At 48.4% G+C, this 21,743-nt stretch overlaps 1 protein-coding gene across 1 annotated transcript; it reads left to right on the forward strand.

Moving 5' to 3' along the window:
• The first annotated feature begins 2,066 nt into the window (after positions 1-2,066).
• Positions 2,067-10,672, forward strand: LOC149336337 (neprilysin-11-like). The gene is made up of 3 exons (XM_089554131.1): positions 2,067-4,660; positions 7,149-7,497; positions 10,358-10,672. Exons 1-3 carry the CDS (start codon positions 2,067-2,069, stop codon positions 10,670-10,672), a joined length of 3,258 nt encoding a protein of 1,085 aa, XP_089410257.1.
• Positions 10,673-21,743: the final 11,071 nt, after the last annotated feature.

Genomic DNA, 21,743 nt, shown 5'->3' on the forward strand with positions numbered 1-21,743 from the left:
TTAACCAAGTTAAGCCTCAGCCATTTTTTGAGCAGCGTCCGCTCCGGCGGACGCAGTTGTTGCTGCGACGCGCGTCTTTTCTTTCCTTTTTCTCTTTCCTCTGATCTTTTAACTCTCCTCTATTTGCACGTGGCAGCGGTGGTGGCTTGGCTCGAGCCAGTAGGCAGGCCCGTGCAATTTCCTTTTCATCCTTCTTTCAGTCACAACAACAACAATAGCGTTCAGCCGTCCACACACTCTCTGTACAGAGGCGGACGAGGGGACGCGCGTGTAGTAAACACGGTGCTGTCTTAGAAGGTTGCTTTAGAGACATGTAAGTACTGTGGTGTCCATGCCTTTCGGGTGTACACCAAGATATGAGAGACAGGCATTTCTTTTCCTTAAAGCCAATTTTCATTTCATTTTCCTTAAGGCCCTAAATTGGTTTTTCAGCGAAGGAAATGGCGCATTATAAGTCTCACATATCTCGGTGGACACCTGAACGGTGCCGTAAGGGAAGGAAGGAAGGTAGGAGTAAAAGAAGAAAGAGAGAAAGAGGTGCTGTAGTGGAGGTCTCCGGAATAATTTCGACCACCTGGGGATCTTTAACGTGCACTGACATCGGCGCGGTTCGGGTATCCACCGAGATATGAGGGAGACAGGCGCCGTTTCCGTTCCTTAAAACCAATTTTCTTTTCTTTTTCCTTCCCTTACGGCTCGGTTCGGGTGCCCACCGAAATATGAGAGCTTCCTGGCGCACTGTTTGTCTCTTATTTATGATGTTTTATTTCTTTCATTTTTCTTTATTGTCGTTTCTGGGCTTATTTTCATTCTTTTTATTATTACGGAGTCGGCGGCCACCTGCGCTGCGCGTGACGTCGCTCGGTTCCGCGCATGCGCACAAGCGGCAAATCAGGCCTCTGGCTCACGCGAAGCGCGGTGTTGACGAGCCTAGTGGTGCTTTTCGCTTCAAAACTGGTAATGGCGCAAGAAACGAGGACACGGAAGACACACACAAGACACGACTTACACCATATTTCGTATAAATATGCGTACCAAGTTTCCTGGTACTTATTGCTCCACATGTGTCTTGCTTTAAATATGAGGTCCAGATCATGGTGACACGTCCATGCGACTTTCTCTGCATGTTACATGATCACTATTTTGGGCGTGTACCATTTAAACCAAGCAGATGGGCTGCTGGGTTTCTTGTAATGTGGTTAGGTACTCTAGCCGGTACTAAAGAGTACGCAAGTATGGCGCACAAAACGAACTCTGGAAGCGAATGGTAAGCCTTACATCTCTACGAGCGAGATTCAGTGCAGTTTCACACAACAGGTTTCGTTTTTTATTGAATCAGAAAAGTAATCAAACCTCTTGTTATCTGCGTTATTTCTTCTGTTCCTATACGTTGGCCGTTCGCTTTATGGATATAAACTTCCTAGTCTAAATTTGAACCAATTCCAGTGCTCAAACAGAACGTAAGCCGCCGTTTCGAATCGCAGGCACCACCGTGGCTGGGCAACACCTCGGCATTTCCGATCGCCCTAAACGACGAGCATGTCGGAGACGAAAGGTCGGGCACTTATTTTCGCGAAATGACCTGGTCCACAAGCAGAAGAACTGCCAGGTACGAGACGTTCTCGTGGTCCTCTCAAAAGGCCGCAGACAGGCGACGAAGGAGGCCCTCAACGGTCAGCGACAGGAAGCTTAAGGAGAGGAGGAAATCGACGTCGCATGAAAAGAAAGATGGGAAGCAGCGCCCTCTATCCAAAGCCACCAGTAAAACCTCGATAATGTCTACAGACACGAGCGGCTCAACTTCCAAGCTCTCCAAACGAACAGGAAAGGATTCACGAGCGTCGAAAAGGAGGCAATCAGGGGCGTCGTCTGTAGCATCGGTTGCTGCAAAGTCCACTGCAGCTCCTGACCTTTCGGCGGAAAGTACAAAACTTTCGCCTTTGTCTGGCCGGAGGCTGCCAGGAAAGGCAAAGGCCGAGACTAAGTTATTACATGAAAAGCACCCGGCGAAACTTTTGCCGACGCGAGAAGCAAAGCTGAGGCGAATCTCCGAGGTTGCATCGGAAATGTTGCATTCTGACACCTCAATATCTTATATCAACGACGACTTGCTGGAAAAGACGGCCTCCAGAAAGCCGTCCATAGCCGCAGACAGAAGAGCATCGAAAGCATCCGGCCGTGGAGAAACAGGCTCTCCTAGCCCAAGCTTGAGGAACGTGTCTCACGAAGTGATCGGCGCTGTGACTGTCGCCAAGGAAAAAAGGACAAGTACCGCTGGAGTGACAGAGGAATCTCCTGCTCAGGCACATCATGGAATCTTAAAGACTTGTCATAAGACGGATGCACTTGATGAACGTAGAGAGTCTCTTCTGGAGGGCGAAGCCAAATCACCAAAGCCCATTTCAGAAGACACCTCTAAACCGGGTTCTGGAGCATTTGAAGTTGCCGCTGGCGAGAAACTGCCGCCTGAAGTACCCTCTACGAAACCAGCACCTCAGGAAGCAAAGGCTCCCGTCGGAGACGCTGCTTTGAAGCCAGAATCTAGACGAGGTTCCGTTTTACCGAGTATTTCAGGATTTGGTGGCACTAAAGAGGGCACCGCTAGCACCCGTAAGGAATCAATAGGACATGACACTACAGGCTTCACGCAAACCGAAAAAACTATACACGAAACTGCTGCTTCCAAAGAACCTGGAGATGCGGATAAGGAAGCCAGGGAAAAAGCAGAAGACAGCGATGAAGACCAGCTCGACGATGATTTTGCCTCCGCTCAGGGCACACCGAAGGCCGCAAAATCGCGTTCCCGGGAATCCATACCGGGCGCTGGGGCAGAAGGCACGAGTTCAGTTGTCACAGCTGCAAGCACAGTGCCCCCCAAACATGAGAGCGGGTCATCAGAAAAGTCACAGCAGTCGTCAGCCTCTAACAGGAGTGTAAAGGCCGCGGCTGCTGAGAAGAATGGCAGCAGCGAAGAACCATCATCAGGACAGGAAAAACCGTCGGGTGAGAAGCATTCACATGAGGCTGAGCGAGAGGTACAACAGCTTCCACCAGCCACTCAAGCTGACCCAGAATATGACACAGAGAGCAAACAGGACATGGATGAGATACTTAGAGAGCTTGAGAATCAGACGACCGTTATATATCCCGAGAGCAACCTTGTCGTAGTCCTGGCGATTGTGTGCATTGTGTGGATCTGCGTCATAGTCCTGCTCTCTCGCGGACGTGGTCCAGGCTGGCAAAGCGCGACACTAACTACGCCCATACTAAGCACTGACCTACCACCTACGGTCCCACCTAGGCGAGCGTACGAGTGCTCAACTGACTCTTGTGTAAAAGATGGTCAGTATTTCGCTGGCCTCTTCAGCCATGACGTGTCACCATGCGATAACTTCTACCAATATGTGTGCAGCCAATGGGAGCATTTGATGCAGAATCCAGCTGCAGGAATTGGTGTGGCGACGTCCATAGATACAATGATGGAGGATACCATGCACACCGACGTTCTAGAGTATATACTGGACTCCGCGCACAATGATGTGATCGAAGCGAAGCGACTGTACCAGGCCTGCATGAGTCCGCATGGCGATGAAAGCACCATGGAACTGAGACAACTGTTCGCTACGTGGCCTTCCGCGCAACGCTGGCCTGTCGAGAGCAAAGTCACTGTCACAGTGTTTGACGTGTGGTCTGTCGCCGCGAGGCTTATGCGGGAGTTCGGGCTGGCTGCTCTCCTCAGTGTTCAAGCGGCACTTGACAAGATATATGGACAGCCAGTAATCGAACTCCAGCTTCCCCAGCTGCTTTTTTTTCGCGGCGACGACCAGCACAGCGCTATTGTCTCAATGTTTCATGCCGCTATCTCTGAGTCCGCTAAACTGCTCAAGACATCTGGCATACTTTACGAGCTCGCGTCAGATGTCATGGCCGTCTTCAAGAGCATCGCAAAGAGGAAGCCACTCTTCCAAGGTTTAGAAGTAAAACTTGTTCCTCTTGAGAGTCTAGACCAGGGTCTGCAGACCTTTGTCAACGTCGTGTTCGAAGGTACTCTAACCAGGAACACCACAGTACAGTACAGCAATCCTGTCTACTTCGACCACGAGCTGACCGAGCTTTTTAAGGAGTTAGAACCAAGATCTCTGCTAAACTTCCTGGGCTTCCGCCTAGTTGTCTCTGTGGCGCCTTTTCTGCCAGACAGCCAGAACCTTATGAAGCTATACAGTGTCCAGGTCACTGGCCGCGTCCTCTCTCCTATGCCCAAGTGGGTTCTGTGCCTGCGCGCAGTCGAGTCTGTGCTCCCCGTGTGTGTGGTAAAGGCCCACGCGAAGATCACCCTTGCCAGTGGCACTGACCTCACCAGCCGAGCCTGGATGTCTCAGCTGGAGAGCATGTTCTTCCGCAGTACTCGGCGTTACTCTTGGATGGACAGCAGGACGCGCGACATGGTTCATTTCATGCTGAGACGTCTCCGACTGGCCCGCTTCTATCCGCCGTGGTCCCTGAAAGAAGACCAGTGCGCGGGAGGGGCCCTTCCACCCGGCAGCAGTCCGTTTCACATGTTCCACGAGGCGTCCAAGGTTTACCAGAGCCAGCGGCTGGCGCAGCTTACTCGAAGAGCACGGCCGCGCGACGTCGGCGATGCTTTCGGGACACTTGCCAGGTATGGAATCCTCAACGGCTGCTGCTCGCCGCGTTAGCGCCTGCGATAAGTAGCGCCGCGAATACCTATGGCAAGTGCAATACGAGTGAAGCATATCTACGGTGTTGAATAGTGTGTCCTGTAGAACGAGCTGTCAATCGCAGCGGCATGCGAGAAGTACGAGAGGCCGGTCATAGAAGCTCGCTTTCTCAACAGCTTTTCACCTCCCCTACGGAAAAAAAAAATTACAAGCACTATTTGTTCGCTTTGGTGGCTTTCTCATGCACCGCATAGCGCTGGAAAAATAGCACAAATGCTCATCCATTACTGTGCCTCTCTCTCAAAGAGCGCGTGCGGCAAATTCAAGGAAAGTGAAAGTCCAGGCAGCCGGTAGGAAGCGGCAACGCGTAAGCGCCAGCACAGAGCGCTGAAAAACAATTTAGATATTGGCGCCCTCTGTGCCACCGGCACCTTTTCGCTACTAAAGATATTTTGAAAGAAACTGAGACCCAGTCCTTCCTGCATTCTATAGACATAGGAAGCAAGATACCAAATATACCATCATTTGCCAATCCTTGCTCAAGGGTCTCACTGCAGTGGCCGGAACTACTACAGAAAAATAAATTATAGAACATGTTTTATTGATTGTTAAATCTTATATAAAGGAGGCTCTGGGGACAAAGTTTTAAAAACGTAATTTTTTTTTAATTGTCGTAAGAAGTTTTCATTGCTTTGTGTTTTCTTCAAGTTACCGCAATCATATCTCTTTGTCGAAACGATATATAAATAGCAACTTCAGCAGTTTGATAGGTCTAGAGGCCCGTGTACTGTGCGATGTCAGTGCACGTTAAAGAACCCCAGGTGGTCGAAATTTCCGGAGCCCTTCACTACGGCGTCCCTCATAGCCTGAGTTGCTTCGGGACGTTAAACCCCAATAAACCAAACCCGTCTGATAGGTCCGTTTGCACAGATTATAACGCGCAATCCCTGACACTCTGTTTCAAGGCATTTTTGATATAACGACCCGCAAACTAGATTAAAAAAAACGTTTTTTGGGCGGATTTCGAGAAATTTTACAAAAACGTGTATAGATTGCAGATAGAAAAAAATAACGGGGCTCAAATAAAAATGTCAATATATTTACTCAAATATTTTTCAGGTGTCTAAGTTCAATATATTTTATGAAATTTGTAACCAAAGTTGGCCGAAACAGCAGAGCACTGAAGCGCGGAACTCCACTTATGATTTATAAGTTCGCGTGCTTCGAAAAATTTTTGGGAAAAAAAACAATGGCGGATCGCTCCTTTCCGTTAATTAGGCAGCAATATATAAAAATTTCAAAAAAATTTAAGATGTTCACCAGCCATCCTTTGTTCGATCTTACGTGGAACCACCAAAAAGCAAACTCAAACGCAGCCCAGTCGTGTGAGACATATATCACAATGAAGCCTTTCACATCTTAATTATGGTGGCTCAGTCGCTTACCAGCAAGCGCACATGCAGATTGCAAACACTAGGTGGAAAGCACTGTGAGAAAAAAGGACCTTGGGTGGTCCTTCGGGTTGGTAGCTGCAGAGTTTTCAAATGTCCCTGGTGCGACGAAAAACCTACACTATACCACATCACATGGGCCTGCCAAAACATAGACGTGGTCCCCAAAATACAAAACCCGAGTGCGGAGCAGTGGGAGACTCTGCTGTCCAGCGACCGCTGCGAAGACCAACAAGGTCTGGTACAGCGAGCTCAACGGGCGGCAGTGGCCAGCGGAGCCCTGGACTGAGGGCAACCGACCACTGATTAGAGGCGGACGACTTCGACAGAGAAGGCTCCTGGGGGTAGAACCAAGACGTCTCTGAAGATGCCCCCAAACCGCAGGAAAAACCATTAGTGTAAATAAAGTTTTCCCTTCCCTTCCTTCCTTCCGTGAAGCGTTCATCCCATTTTGTAGCGCTATTGTCGTGTCGTGTTTTTCATTCATTTTGTGTTTGTTTACCCGCTTATACGTTTGTAGTCGTATGGTAAATTGGTAAATTGGTTTTTGAGGAAAGAAAATGGCGCAGTGTCTGTCTCACATATATCGGCGGACACCTGAACCGCGCCGTTAGGGAAGGAAGGAAGGTGGGAGTGAAAAAAGGAAGAGAGAAAGAGGTCCCGCAGTGGAGGCCTCCGGAATAATTTCGACCATCTGGAGATCTTTAACGGGCACTGACATCGCACAGCACACGGGCGCCTCTTGCATTTCGCCTCCATCGAAACGCTGCCTCTGCGGTCGGGTTCGAACCCGGGCGTTAACATGAAGTGAGTATTTCCATGCGCGTTTTTGTGTAAGCCGTCAGTACTTCTACTTCGTGCTCTAAAACTGAGAATCCAGCAACTAGCCAACTGAACAAACTTGTTCATAAGTTAGACTACCCGTAGAAAGTGATATTCGGGTTAAAAGTTTGAGCATGCTGCAACACCTTCAATTTGGTTCCACAGAAAGTGTGCACGACCCTACTTGTGCCCTTAGGTACAGCCCGGGACACCATGCGGTGTACGTTCCATTCGGCATCGTGAACGCCTCGGTGCCGGGCAACGGCACAGCGTTCGCCTTTCAGCTGGCGCGCATGGCTGTGAGGCTGTACTTCGGCCTGGTGCCCGCCCTGCTGGACGAAGGTACGGCTGACGACAGCAGCACACAGCTTGGGTACACGGACAGGGCACAGCGACTGCTGGACGAGCTGCTCGACTGCCTGGCACGTGACTACCGCATGACGGCGGGGTCGGCGCGCCACGAAGCCGACGTCGATCCGGACGAGGCGGGCTACGCGCTGCTTGCGCACACTGCGGCCGTCGCCCTGACGCACTCCGCCTTCAAGGTGGGCGTCGACATTCGATGGGTGATTACAAGCGCTGATCGAAACTTATGGGAGCGCGATAGCGCGGGAATATGTAGAACCAGGAATATAAACCAGGAACTTGCTGAAACCCATCTACTAATGTACGAAAGAACACAGTCCGTTAGATGAGGGAGAGAGAGAGACAATAAACTCTAACGTAAAACCTTCCCGGTATAGTCTGCTCAGTTAGAGAGCCCTCTGGCCTCCCCCTCCAGCCTAGCCTGACCAGTCAGCTTTTGCTGCTCACCGACTTGTGAGGCCAAAAGGACGGTGTCCCCGGATATTGAGATGGGTGAGCGAATGGACTGGACACTGACTGGACTGGATTTCGGCATGATGACATCAGAATCTCAACTACAGTGTCTTGACTCGAGAAGCATCACATAGACATTCGGCCATGGGTGCTGCGGTACCGAACTTTAGTAGTCAATTAGGCGTAAACAGTCTTGACAGTTGCACGATGCGCACCGCGTCGTGCGCGACAGCTGCGTGCTTCGCGCGCGTGGCTAACATGGTCTGCGATGCGGAGCTTTGTTCTTAAGCTGGTGTAAGAACACGCCTTGCTGCTGTTGCATGTACCAGTCATTTGTCGTCTGGTGGGAAAGCACCTGAAACCGCTTTCAGAAACCATTCCTGGCACACTTCAGCTTTCCTTCAATGAATGGCCCTGTGCGCCAATCTGATTCACTCGAATACTTTTCCATGTGCAGTATTCCACTTTTTGTACAGGAACTGAAGCTATGCGTTTATCTTGTACAGATCTATAGTATTCTTACGTGTGGATACGTTGGATACGACAATATTTATGTGGCGCAGGGTAAAGCGTGAAATTAATAGCCATCTGACGAATATGTTTGCTTTGCCTGGCAACAATAGATTCTCCAACATTAGCACTACTTAATTATTCCATTTCTGCTTGTACGTGTGTCTACATGCACTTACGCGCAGTTCCCCACCTTTTTGTCTAAGCATCACTTCTATGACTACTGTTATCTGTTGCATTACAGAGATTTTTCGTAATATATGATGGTAATGCACACCGACATTTATTATCTACAGATTATTTTTTATCCACATGGAAACCATTTCATATGACCTATTCTACAGAACCCGTCCAAAACCTAGCCTCTTTGTGGCCCGATAAGAATGTCTATCTGGCGTAAATAATGTTAGGCAGTAATTCACAAACACCTTATTTGCTTGCAATCGTGTAGAGCTCAGTTACTCGAAGATGAAATAAAGTACTGGACAGCGGGCCGCAGAAATCGACTCCAAATATAGCCTTTAAAGATTAGAAAGAATAAAGAAGTCAATTAACAGCAGCTTACGGTGGCAGTTAGCAACTGGAAGTATTGAGACATTACTTCTGTTTAGACCAAGCAGTCAGTGTTAGTCGGACCACGCCTGAAAATTGGGCGGAGAATATATATTCCAGTTCCATGGAGAGCAGCTGGCCTATAGGTGCTCGAAACGAATATTGCCTCTTCACATCGCCAGCATGCAACATCGTGGGGGGCGGGGGGGGGACAATAGGACTAACGCAGAAGTTTGCAACGATAATAATGTCAAGTCAGCAAGATTTGAAAGGAAGAACGATAGGTGCAATTTTGAAAGAAAGGGACAAGTCCACAGTGAGCAACGGTGAGTGAACGATATTGCAGATGAAATTAAACGGGGAACCTCATCTTCTCAGAGTACGCATGGTCGTAAGAAAGAAAGGGGCGATAGATATTCAGAAGATGTTACGATGTTTGGAAATAAGAGGAAATAGCGCGGAAGTGACTTCCAAGTGGAAAATGTGCAAAGAATGAGGCGGCTGGAAATCAGACAGGGTTAATGAGGCTCTCCAAAAGTATTCCGGTTCTGGTGCCTATCTTCTGTAAATACGTAAACTATGTGACCCGCCTATCTTCTTTGGCGGCCGCACTTAAGAAAAAAAAGTAGTAGGGTTTCAACGCAGTTAGACCGAGTTGACATGGAAAAGCATGTGTTTAGCCTGGTTGCCTCATGGTTTAGTTTTGCTGGGGCGTCGGCATGTTTGGCGACGATATTAGTTCGATAGTAGTATTAGTTGATGGAGACGGCGACGTGAAATACACAGCGCGAGAGTTTGTTGCAGTTTAACACGAGGAGTCATCGGCTGTGGCGATAGCATATTGTGCTCTCATGCAGTGGCCAGCCGAGCTTATCTGTTCGCACCGCCGCGAGTTCGAAAACCAGCTGTGGCAATATTTGTTTTATTTATTCAGACCCACAAGGTCAATTCGAGGTCAGGCCTCTGCGGTGAAACGTTTTTTGCAGCTTTGGTCGGCTTTGGCTCCAAAAGGGATAATGTTTTTATATGGTTGGCGACCAGAAAAGAACTGAGAGGCATCAATATGTGTCAATCATCCTGCTCTTTTCCTTTCTTGCTGGTGCTTCTTGTGTGTAAATATACTTGGCATAAGCAAGAAATAAACGGCTTGAAGGCAGCACTCATGTTGTTATGCGGGGTTTCTTGTTCGGTCTTGGTCTAGCGCTGTTAAATAGTTATGAATGACCAACTCGCCTAACAAGCATCAATTCTGGGCTGTAACAATCCATGCCCAAGCGCCAAACCTATAGCCACGCACCTATAGCCGCGTCATTGCGCGTGTGACGCAGTTATCGGTGCAGCATTTGCAACCGCAGTAACTAAGATTCGCAAGCTTTTCGCCCACTTTGTGTCGGCTGTTGTCCTATCGTCTGACGCACACAGATACCTACATTTTCCGCCATTAGAGATAAAAAATTACGCACAGCCCCTGCAGTTGGTTCATTCAGTCTTCTAGAAAAATAGTCTTTTTTTTTTCACCTGCAGGAGATGCTGCATGTAAACCGCATCTGGAACGTCGACTTCCGATTGGCGCCGCTGCCGAACTTCACATCTGAGCAGCTCTTCTTCGCCCACTTTGCGCGCGACAACTGCGAGAACAGCGACGACGCCTACAAGGCGCACAACTACGCCACACACCAGCGACTGCCGCCCGAGCAGCGGGTTAACTTCCCGCTGCGCCACCTGCCGGCGTTCGGAGAGGCGTTCCACTGTCTACGCGGCGCACCGATGCGTCCGCCTGATAGTGCAGTGTGCCGAGTCTTTGACTCCATTCAAAGACATTGGTCGCCTTTGTCATAACCAATGATTGAGATCTCCGCTATCGGCTGACCTCTGCGACGCTTGGACCAGGCATGTTTTTTCAAGCGAAATAATTTAATCTTTTTTAGTCATTCAGAATATGTAACGCTATGAGGATGAAGCAGGAGTGATTTTTAGACTTACCTTCTATAACTTTGCAATCATATTCAAGCCGCTTGGCATCAAAACCCACGAAGTTAATCCTCGATCACGGTAGCAGACATATTTGCTGCGATCTGAACTCTGACTGTTGCTATTGCATGTTACTAGTGCTGCTTTGTTTATTGCGAGGCCTTGAAACACACACTGTGGCTGATTTCTTTTATTTTGCTGTTATTATTGGCTACAGTTTCATTTCTGATGGTCGATTTCCAAGCCAGGTGCATGTGATTTCACAAAAACGTGAATTTTGTGTAGCCACTCTATTAGGATATAATCAGTAGCTCTCTGAAGTCTGCGAAGCCGAGTGCGACATGATAGATTTTCAAGCCGCCTATTTCTGCGTTAAGTGTTGCCGTATTTCAATTTCTGACTGAGCTGCGTGGCACAGTAGATCAAGTGCAAACTGTTGCTATGCATGAACCGTGGAAGCAACTTGAATATAAACTTTATGCGAACTCTGCGCAACGTGTCCGGGAATGAAAGCGAAACTATACGTGGTGCTTTAATAACGTGGGATCTTGGCGCCAATGTTGATAACGTTCGGTGTATATGCTTGCAGCGAATATTGTTCAATCATATGGTCATGACCTGTCCTCAGGAGAGTATAAGCATCGATGGAATACCTCAAATAAATATGACGTATTCCCTGGTTTTCACTTCATGAATGTGCTAAATCTAGGAACGCTGAATGTATATGGATTCCCACTCTAGGTGTCGCCCCCTGCACTGGTTATCGAGACGTGGCAAGAGCGCTTGTTCAGCTAGGAATCAGCACCTTCAAAATAATCTTGCTTTATGCGATCAACGCCATGTTCCTCTAGGTTTGACGGCCCGGCCGCTGGTTGATTTCCTTTTACAGGAGTCTGTTAATCGTGATACGCTTCTGGGCGCCTACAAGCCAACAGTAGCATGGCATAGAGTGTGGCTATTTTGAGTTGTCATTTTTATGGTATTTTGTCCATGTATACTCACGAAACAGCGGTGATCTTTCTTGCCGCAATAACATGGAAACAATAGCTTGAAACTTACGAGCTAGCTTTTCGCTTCTCGCGAAGACTGCTACAATGACTGCATGGTCAGGTTAAAAATGGCGCGCGTGCCGCCACGCAAGCAGTGTGCGCGCGTTCTGTGTATTACATTTCCCGCTAATGTAATCGTCATGACGCTTGCGTTTACCAAGGTATGCCTAGATATTCGAGTTTGTGTATGTATGATGCCTACAAAATATAACAAAATATTAGCATGTGTGCAATGGCATTTAAGTTCTACAAAGTTCACGCTTTACTGCTGAAAGCACTGGGTGATTTTTCATTTTGTACATTATATGTTACGCACACATTAATCAATAGTTCAATAGTGAATTGGTTTGAGAGAAGGCAAATATATCGGCTGAGAAAAATTGGCGGGGGCTGAGCTTTGGTTAAGCGTGATAGGTTGCGAAAGCGAGCGCAGCGCCTCTAACGGAAGGAACGCGGCGCGCCGCGTCTAAAGGTTACGCGTGGCATCCGGCCGCCGCTGCGCGACGACACGACTTGGTAGCCCATCTCTCACCCTGGTATGACGTCACGTTATGACATCGCTAGACACGGTATGACGTCGGAGGTCATTCTAAAGGTCATGCGTGGATACCGGTTGCCGCTGCGCGACGACTCGACTTGGTAGCCCATCTCTCACCCTGGTATGACGTCATAGGTCATCTAAAGGTCTAACGTGGCTACCGGCCGCCGCTACGCGAAAGGCCGTTCTTGGGAGTAGCATTGCTTTCCCAGTAAGTTATGAACGACACCGTGGCAGAGGCCGCATTTTCGCGCTGAACGCTCTTTAGCAGCTTTGCAATGATGTAAGAAACCCCGTCCCATTTTGCGGAATAAAATTTTGTACGACTACTGCTACTACTACTTGCCAAATCATACTTGCTGATCGTATGAACCGCGAAGCAACAAGCCTCTACTTCCATTCGCATCGTCGCATTCCAAGCTGGTTAAACGCGCCGTGGCTAAGTCATACTATAACAACGCTCTAAATAAATCATGCATTCACTCTCAACAAGATAGTTTCAACCACCAAACTTGTGAAGGCAGGCTATCCCAAGCAACTGCTCGTGTCCGTATCTGAATCGATGCTCGCAAGTTTAAGGAAAAGCAAACGAACTGTCAGAGTCCGCCAAGGCGAAAGAAAAGCCAACAGTTGTTCCTTAAATTAATAAGTTTTCCCATAAACTAAAGGAGGTAGGCGACCGAGCTCATGTAAGGGTTTTTTTCGGCTCCCGAAAAGCTTGCAAAATTGTGCAAACAAGCTAGCGAGGAATTCACGCCACAAAAGTGCTCCATAAAGCATGAGAATCATTTTGTTGCATACCAAGAAGGTGTCGTCTGCTCCATTCCACTTTCTTGTGGAAAACAATACATCGGCCACACGGGCAGATGCCTGAATGAGCGCCTGAGAGAACACTAACAATGTTCACAATACAGTTAAAGGGCATCTCGACATCCACGGCAGAGGTTGTGAAAGCAAAACTTGCCAGCCATACTTCCAACAAACAAAAGATTGAGTAGACACCCCAACACGCAAACTCAAGAAAATATTCAAGCCGCGCTAAAATCACCTGGTTAAAGGACGCATGTGTCAGTAGTCCCTACTTAGCGATGTCAACAAAAGAATTGCAGGTAAGTAATGCTGCTGTATAATATTGGTTTTTTCATGTACATAGACACATGTGTGTCACCCCTATGCTTTCTTTTTGTTGTTTGGAGTCTGATCTATTTATTTCCATTTTTCGAGCAATAAACCTTTAGTTGCAAGTCAGCGCCTATCTGTGTGTATATTCTTTTAGTCCTTGTCCATTTCGCGCTGTTCTTCTTGTAAATGACATACCAACTTGCCCAAGCATCAGTCCTAACGAGGTTGACTCAAGCGCCGCTCACGCCCGCTTGTGTTTATGCCAACTTTAATTGCGATCAAGATGAATGCGAGGCGTGGCTCACAGGTAATGAGGTTAGTTCCCGTGTATATGGAGAGGAGCTGGGAGAGCATGAGTAATGATAGACTTCGAAGATTCGGGAACAATCGAGTTAAGCCGAGTTACAAGAAGATACACCAAGCCAAGACGGGGGATGACAAAACTGAGCAACTCGTCAATCCTTGTGAAACTCGAGAAGTCTTGTGAAACTCGAGAAGTCGCAAGTTTTGTGAAACTCGAGAAGTCGCCCAGGGCATGCCGGGAACTCCTGCGGTCGGTGTACCTTGAAAATGGAATCCAGCATGCGCGAGTTCAGACTAGCACAATTCTCAGCCTTCAGCGTGAAGCCGAACCACAACGAACTTCTACAGCCCTTGACGGAACCTAACAGTCACCCAAACCAAGGAGCACAGGACATTTTCTTTACTGATATGGGCTTATCAGTGGGGTATTAATAGAGTAATTACTTAAAGATAATTGATTAGAGAGCAGAAGAAAAACAACCACATGTCGCCGGTGGGGTCCGAACCCACGAACTCTGAATTTCGCGTCCGGTGCATTTACACACTGAGCTACGGCGCCGGCTGTCCAATTTTCTGACTTCAGGTGCATTTATATACATTGTAACAGAACCTTGAGAGCGTTCACCAGCGCTACCTTAGGGTTGGCGTTTGTGGTTGTTTTTGTCTGTTTTATAATCAATTATGTTTAAGCAATTTCACTATTAATCTCCCAATGATGAACACATCACATTAAAAAAAACATTCCCTATATTATGTTCCCTGGATTCGGTGACTATTAGGCTTTGTCATGCATGTCATAACGAGATCTCTTTTTCCCTTGCCATGTCTGTTTTACAGCTCTCATTATGGCCGATTGAGCAGAGAAGCCCTGTGCGCTGAGGGGTGGTTTCTTTTGTGTTCAACACTGCTTGCGAAACATTTTCATTAGGTGTTCGTCCTCTAGGGTGGGATGTATAGTACCACCTTGAGCATTCATAGGTAATACTGTGTAGTTGTTTTGGCTCGCCAAAATGGACGCCTGCATGCATTCGCTGTCATAATCGGCAGACTGCCTCCTTTAAGATGAGGTGCGCTCATTAGGCAAGGGGGAAAAATATAACTTTTTGACAGCTACAGTAATGGATACGTTCATTACGCGCGCAAATACGGGAATCTATAAAAGGATGGGTCCCCAGAGAGTGATCTAACTTGCACAGCTGGCTGCCGGCGTCAATGCACAATACAGGGTACCGAGTGCGCCGCAGTTAAGGCAGTGCTCAATCTTTAAATTTAAACAGATAGCGCCTATAGAGAACGGAAGACTAGATATGCTTGGGCACCCAGTCATTTTCGAAGAGAATAATGATGACGGACTCTGTCGAGACCATATGTCTAAAGTCGAGGATGGGAGGGTTCCGTTCGTGACTGAGACGGTCCTTGATGTCTTCGTACGAGTGGTCGAGAGGGACCCCGTGGAACACGCCGCGGGCGCAGTCCTCCGGGGCTGCTTGGTAGGAATATATGTCATAGGGTGTGCCTTTGATGAGCACGGACTTGATGGCGAGGTTGCGGAGTCGGCGCTGCGGGTCGGGAGTGTTGATGAGGATGAGGTGTTGGAGGGTATTGATGATGACTGTGTCAGGCTTGGCCTCTTGAGGTCCGAGGCGGGCTCCGTGCAGAATGGCATCGCGAACACAGCGCCATTCACGACCGGACGACATCGCACCGAACGGGGGGCGGCGTTCCATGGACACCCTGGCAGCGCTACAACACGCTCTTAAAGGCGAAGGTTAAGCGTCGTTAATTATCAGTAATTAGTGTTTGGTCATCAATGAGTAATTATACAATAATTTGCATTTTGTCATTACTTTGTAATTAGTCATTAATTATGTGTGACGTCACCAGTGCCATACAGGCAGTAAAAGTGTTGCGTAAAACTCTTTCGCCTCTACGCACTTTAGACAGTCAAAGTGCCCCCTGAATTTTTTTAAAGTTGAATCCTACTATAACAGTAAACAAGCTCTGCGGACGTCCAAGAACAGATTCACCGGCGTTCTTGACCGTACCCCATTTGAAGCCGCGACGGAACTTCAGAGGCTGGTAGTTATAACTACGAAAATCTCGAACAACGTAGAAGCAGTTGCGCGTGCTGCAATCATTCGAGATAACCCTAGTTGTGTCTCAAGTCACACGCAGTCAGAAAACCGTGTGCCGGCGTCTTTGAGCATGAACAAACAATTGTTAAAACTAAAGCTTGGCGGCGATACAAACAGGCTCTGCCGCAATCTTACGAAAAGCGAACCACAGCGTCTGCACAGTCGCATCGATTAGCGTGTCGGAGATGTCTCATATACTACTCATGTTTCCCTCGTTTGCATTCATACGAAGCATGTTTTATGCGAAGTATATTGCTAGAGCTACCACTCACGCCGTCGCCGTGGGACCCCCACGGGACACCGTGACGTCACACCACGTGACATCGGATGAGAGAGCCGACCTCCACCTCGCGCCGTCGCCGTGGGACCCATGGACCCATGGTGGGACCCCTAGCCGTCACGCCACGTGACACCGTGACGTCACACCAAGTGACATCGGATGAGAGAGCCGGCCTCCACCTCGCGCCGTCGCCGTAGGACCCCTAGCAATACCCCTAGCCGTCACACCCGCGCATTCCCGCGCATTTCGAACGCGCGTTCACACTCGGTGTAGGTGAAACGCTCGCTTCACCGGGCAGGCAGACGCGGCTTCCGTGGCAATCCAGGCGCTCACCCAACGCGCGTCTCGGGGTTAGTCGGCGTTCCGCTGTAGCCATGCCGTTGTCTTCCCCCACGACGAAGGCTTCTAGTGGTTGTATTAAAATGACCAAGTATTCAACCAAGGAAAGCCATGTATTACCAAGCCTAGCCACTAATATGCTTCGCATTCCCCAGGCTTAGCCAAGCTGAGCCTCAGCAATTTTTTGACAGATATAGCACGTGAGCATCACGATAAATTTTTACGAGGCACATTTTTGACAATTGTAGCTGGCACGTAGCATACACAGAAATTCATACGAGATTTCTTGATAGTGGCTTGAAGTACAAAAAAAAAGCCCCCACCGTCTGGAAGGCGTTGAAGTAACGAGCGTTAGCTGTTTGGTTGGTTTGGTTGGTTTATGGGGTCTAACGTCCCAAAGCGACTAAGGCTATGAAAGACGCCGTAGTGGAGGGCTCCGGAAATTTCGACCACCTGGGGTTCTTTAACGTGCACTGACATCGCACAGTACAAGGGCCTCTAGAATTTCTCCTCCAAAGAAATTCGACCGCCGCGGCCGGGATTGAACCCGCGTCTTTCGGGCCAGCAGCCGAGCACCATAACCACTGGGCCACTGCGGCGGCTTAGCTGTTTGGTTTACTAGAATTGATATGAATGATATTAAAGGGGGGTACACCAATAGAACTACGAATTTTTAAGTTTATTTCCTCATATGATAAACACACTCACAAACATTTCACGTGTACACATTGCAATCAACACACGGCGCTACAAGTCTTAATGCGAGATGCATGCTGTTTTCTAGTTGCTGCCACAGATGGCGCGGCGATCTCAGGGTGGCAGCAGACCCCACGAAATCTCGAAACATGACGAGTAGTTGCTGCCATAGATGGCGCTCTTAAAAATATTGCGGTCATGCGCACTATGTGCTTACGCTTTGTGGTCAGAAGCTCAATACCTCAGGAGCATCAGCGTTTTCTCTCGACAGGTGATCAACGTAAAGTTCGCCCTTTCGGAACGCAGTTTTGACCGAAAATTCTCCGGAGAAGCAATCTAGGTAGACCACCTAGGCCACATGGCCTTGTGGCGTCATTATACAACATGCCGACCGGATTGTGAGCAAACTGACTAGCGTAGCAGGTGGCAGTTAAATTATTGATTGATCGAAAGAGGTGACTCGGGAAGAGCAATCCTCACCGATGGCAGCACCTGCCATCGCAGAGCAGTGGCGCATCGCTTAACCACTCCACCACTGCATCAGCCAGGGTATCAGGACTGTAAGGGATCTATGAATGTCAAGTGGGGAGTGTCCGATTCCGCGTATATGAGGATTGACCCATTAAAGCTATCACGTCATACCCTTTCGGTGGAGATTTTAAGTGGCCCCTCCATTTTTTTCTTTCAACTAGGGGATCAGTTTTGTTTTTGCGCCTTATTGAGCGTGTCATTTTTATCAGCATGTGCAAGGCAGCTATCACTAAGTTTTTGATCCCTGAAGAAAGAAAAAATATCTGTGTACGGGTTTTTTGTAATTTCATGTGAAAGCTAGAGTAGACGTGATTAAAAATTTTTTCCTGTAACCATTAGTGTAAATAAACTTTTCCCTTCCTTCCTTCCTGTGTGGTGTAGGTCGCATTAATATGACGCACCGATAGGCAGTTAGTGCTTTTGATACTGTACACAAGCCAATTTCACGCGCTTCGAAGCGCGAGAAAATAAGGCCACCACGAGCTCCCCGCGAAACGCGTGATAAGAAGAAGAAGCAGCCACTGATGAACAGTGCCAGCCCGCTGGGCAACGTTCCTTCTTCCGAGGCTGAAAATACCAAATGGATCCCGCCGCGAAGACCGCTACTTCTTCCTTGAAGAGCCCCAGGCGTGAGGGCTCATCGGCCACCAAAAAGACCGTGGCGAGTAATTCTGAAATCAGCAATCGGAAGAAGGCGAAGTCCAAGCTGTCCAGGCCTGCCAAGCCCCGCCCTCCACCATCTGGACGCCATGAAGCGCGTAAGTGCTGCATCGAGCAGATTGGACGGAGTTTCGGAATCATATATGTTTACCATGAATGTATTTACTCTTGAGATGACAGTCACCGCGTTAATCGGTTCCCTTTTAATTAACGCAAGATTCTTGCTACTGTAGTCATTGTGGTGTTGGGCTCAATTCAGTGCTTATTTGGGCTTCTTAGCACAAACACTGTTGCGATTAGTCGCTGGCGTTTTGTTTATGATCACGGTAGACAGCGGCCTTGTAGGTCTGCGGCCTAGCCGTCAGAAAGCGGTGTTGAAAATAGTTCTCAGCATGACGCCTTAGCCCCTAAAAGTGCCGCGTCCAGTGGGTAGAGAGATAATAAACGTCACTAGTTGAGTGGAAGAGGACGGAGCCCCTCATAGCGCAGCGGGTCAACCGCACCTTGATGGCCAAGAGCTTGTGCGCCTTGGCGACCCATTGAGCCCGTAAGACGAACCGAGCCTGAAGGCCCGGCTCTGAGCTGAGCAGCGCGGTCTCCCACTGCTCTCCGTTAGTGATTAGGAGGAGGGGGTTAGGGCAGGCCCACATAATGTGAGACAGGAAAGCGTGCCCACCGCAGAATCCTGAGCTGAAAGGGAGTAGAAGGTGGGGTAGATATGGGAGAAAATTGCCGGATTTGGGAAGGCATGCATTTTGAGCTCGCGCGAGGAGATTTCTTGCGTGAGGAATAGGGACATGTCGGCCAGTAAGAAAATGTGGAGGTCTAGAGATGGGTGGTGAACCGGTCCTTTGCTGAGGTCGCTTAGGGATGATAGATATTATTGTCTTGGAAGAATGCGTGGTCCGCCTCGTTCGTTGGGAGGCCGGAGTGTGCGGAGGTCTAGATACACTGGTTGATGTGTGCGTATGTGTGTGTGGGGGGGTGGGGTTGGTTAGATTGTAGCAGGTGGAGGGTTATGGGAGAAATCCGGCCTTCACAGATATTACTGACTGCAGTTTTGGATTCGCTCATAATGCTTTTGGGGGTGGGGTTGGAGGTGACGGCTAGCGCGGTGGCTCCCTGCTCAGCGATATCGGGGAGGCGGTCACCACGGATGCGGAGAAAGTGGGGCTGCCGTTATGGTACGTACCCGCGACCGCTAAGGTGTGTCGGTGTCGATACTCGGCAGCATCCGCACCTTGTTAAGGCGGTACCGTTGGTGTAAATTCTCCGTCTTTTGTCCCCGTCGACTGGTGTGGAAGACAGGGCATCTTACGGGGATAGGGGAGAATGTCGAGGTTTCAATGGATTGAGGGGTAGAGGGAGGCTTTTGCGGATAAGAGGGGCTCGTAGCGGTGGCATACAAGGCTGAGGATGTGGCGTCCCGTCGTCGTGTGCGAGAGGCGCTCATATTTCTCTACTAGGTGGACTTCTGTGAGTACCGCCGCCTAGAGATGGGGGGGTGGGGGGCGTCATGTTAGGGTGACTACTTTTAAGGGGTGAGGAGGGCACAGATAAAGGTGCTTATAACACCGTCTAGCTTCTGGAGCTTAAATTTTAGGGCATTCGATATATCCATTTCGGTCTCATAACATTTCCGCGGCTTATACGGCCGAGCATATAGCACTAAGCCACTAGGTCTTCCGCCATTACACACAGCGAAGCACTGTCGGCCACTGTTGTGTTGCACTCTACCTACTCCCTCGGGTGGACACCAATCCTCAGGCCCACTAGACAATTCGGAGCGCATTATCAGGCATATTTGCGGCTGTTACTTTACCAATGAATCCGGCACAAAAGAGATATCGACGAAGGAGAGTAACAGAGCGCCCGTTTAAAACCTCATGCGAAGACACTAACAATAACAATGGTGAGCTACAATGGTGGTCTTACCGCATGAATGGCCGGGCGCATTTACTCTTCATTCAATCGTATATCTACTCAGACAGCAAGGCATCCTGTCTGGGAGATGGAGAGGCAAACTGCCGCTGAAGTTCTCGTAGGACTGCATGCTAGGCCCTCCATCAAAGAACAATTCATGGATTTCATGAAATGTTAAGAGTACAGGCTTAGTTTGGAATTAGCCTTTTTTTAATTTGACCGACTGAAAAGGAAAAAAGCTGCTTTCTACAACCAAACATTTTCAGCCTTCTTCGAGTAAGCCCCCGTCAACGCTCTTTCGGTTGAATAGCCTAACATTCATTGCAAATCAGCAGACTGCTTTTAATTTCTATTCGTGCTAGAGGCTGTTTTTCCATTTCGAGAGGAGCTCTTCCTATGCAATTTTCTGTTCATAGCGACCGGAGCGTGGAAAGAGGCCTCAATGAAGCCAATGCCACCGCCTGCAATAGCGGAGTCTTCGAAAGATTCGGGGTCAGGGCAGGGGCACGGCTCAACTACAGAACCGGCACTTGTCTCAACATCGACACTTGCGGCTGAACATCCCGCGGCTGGGCCGAGTACTAAAGAGACTCACGTGAGTTCTGCCTGGTCTTTTGCTACTCTGTGTAAACATCTTCAGTCTACATTGCGAGCTCAAGAAGAATTGCAGCGCAACACATAAAAAAAGACACACAAACAAGTTTAAAAACGAGCGCTGAGTCGTGTCACAACTCCTTTGTCGGCTTTCCGGTCTTGTAGGCGCTGGTTGAAATGGAGACACAGTAACAGATGTTCCATTTTTATTCTAATCTGGCCGGATAATAGGCGCGTTTTCAAAGTTTTTTGAAAGTGCTGTGTCTGTATTTTTTTTTTGTTTTCATTGCGTACTGCATTAATTGCTTACATTTTCTTAAAGGCAGAACCTTTTGTTTTACGTTTGTTTTTCATATTCGTTACCTGACGTCAAAACTGCTGCTGTAAATCAGATGTCTTTACCTTTAATAGGGTGCCTAGCGAAGCTAAACTGAAAAAGGTTTGTTCCAGGTTATCGTCCGAAGATTTAGCGGTCGTAAGAGAACGATTAATTGAATCCATTTCAACTAGCGACAGCAGTGCCACATAGAGCCGAAGATGTGATATTTACTGAGAATAAAACTAAATGGTCCACTGCGTTGCCCGAAAGAAGAAAGCGTGTTCGTCATTCATCGCTTTTGGCCCAACATGTTTATAATTTATATCTGATTTTTTTGTCTCTCAAGACAGTCGGATATTGTGCAGAAAATAATAAATTTAGTTCCTGTGCTTATTGAAGTTACAGCATGGTATTTCAGACTTGACGTCCTGAAGCTTGATGTGGACAGTG

This window comes from Amblyomma mixtum, chromosome 7 (assembly GCF_055824585.1).
Source record: "Amblyomma mixtum isolate Tamu chromosome 7, ASM5582458v1, whole genome shotgun sequence".
Taxonomy (NCBI): Eukaryota; Metazoa; Arthropoda; class Arachnida; order Ixodida; family Ixodidae; genus Amblyomma; species Amblyomma mixtum.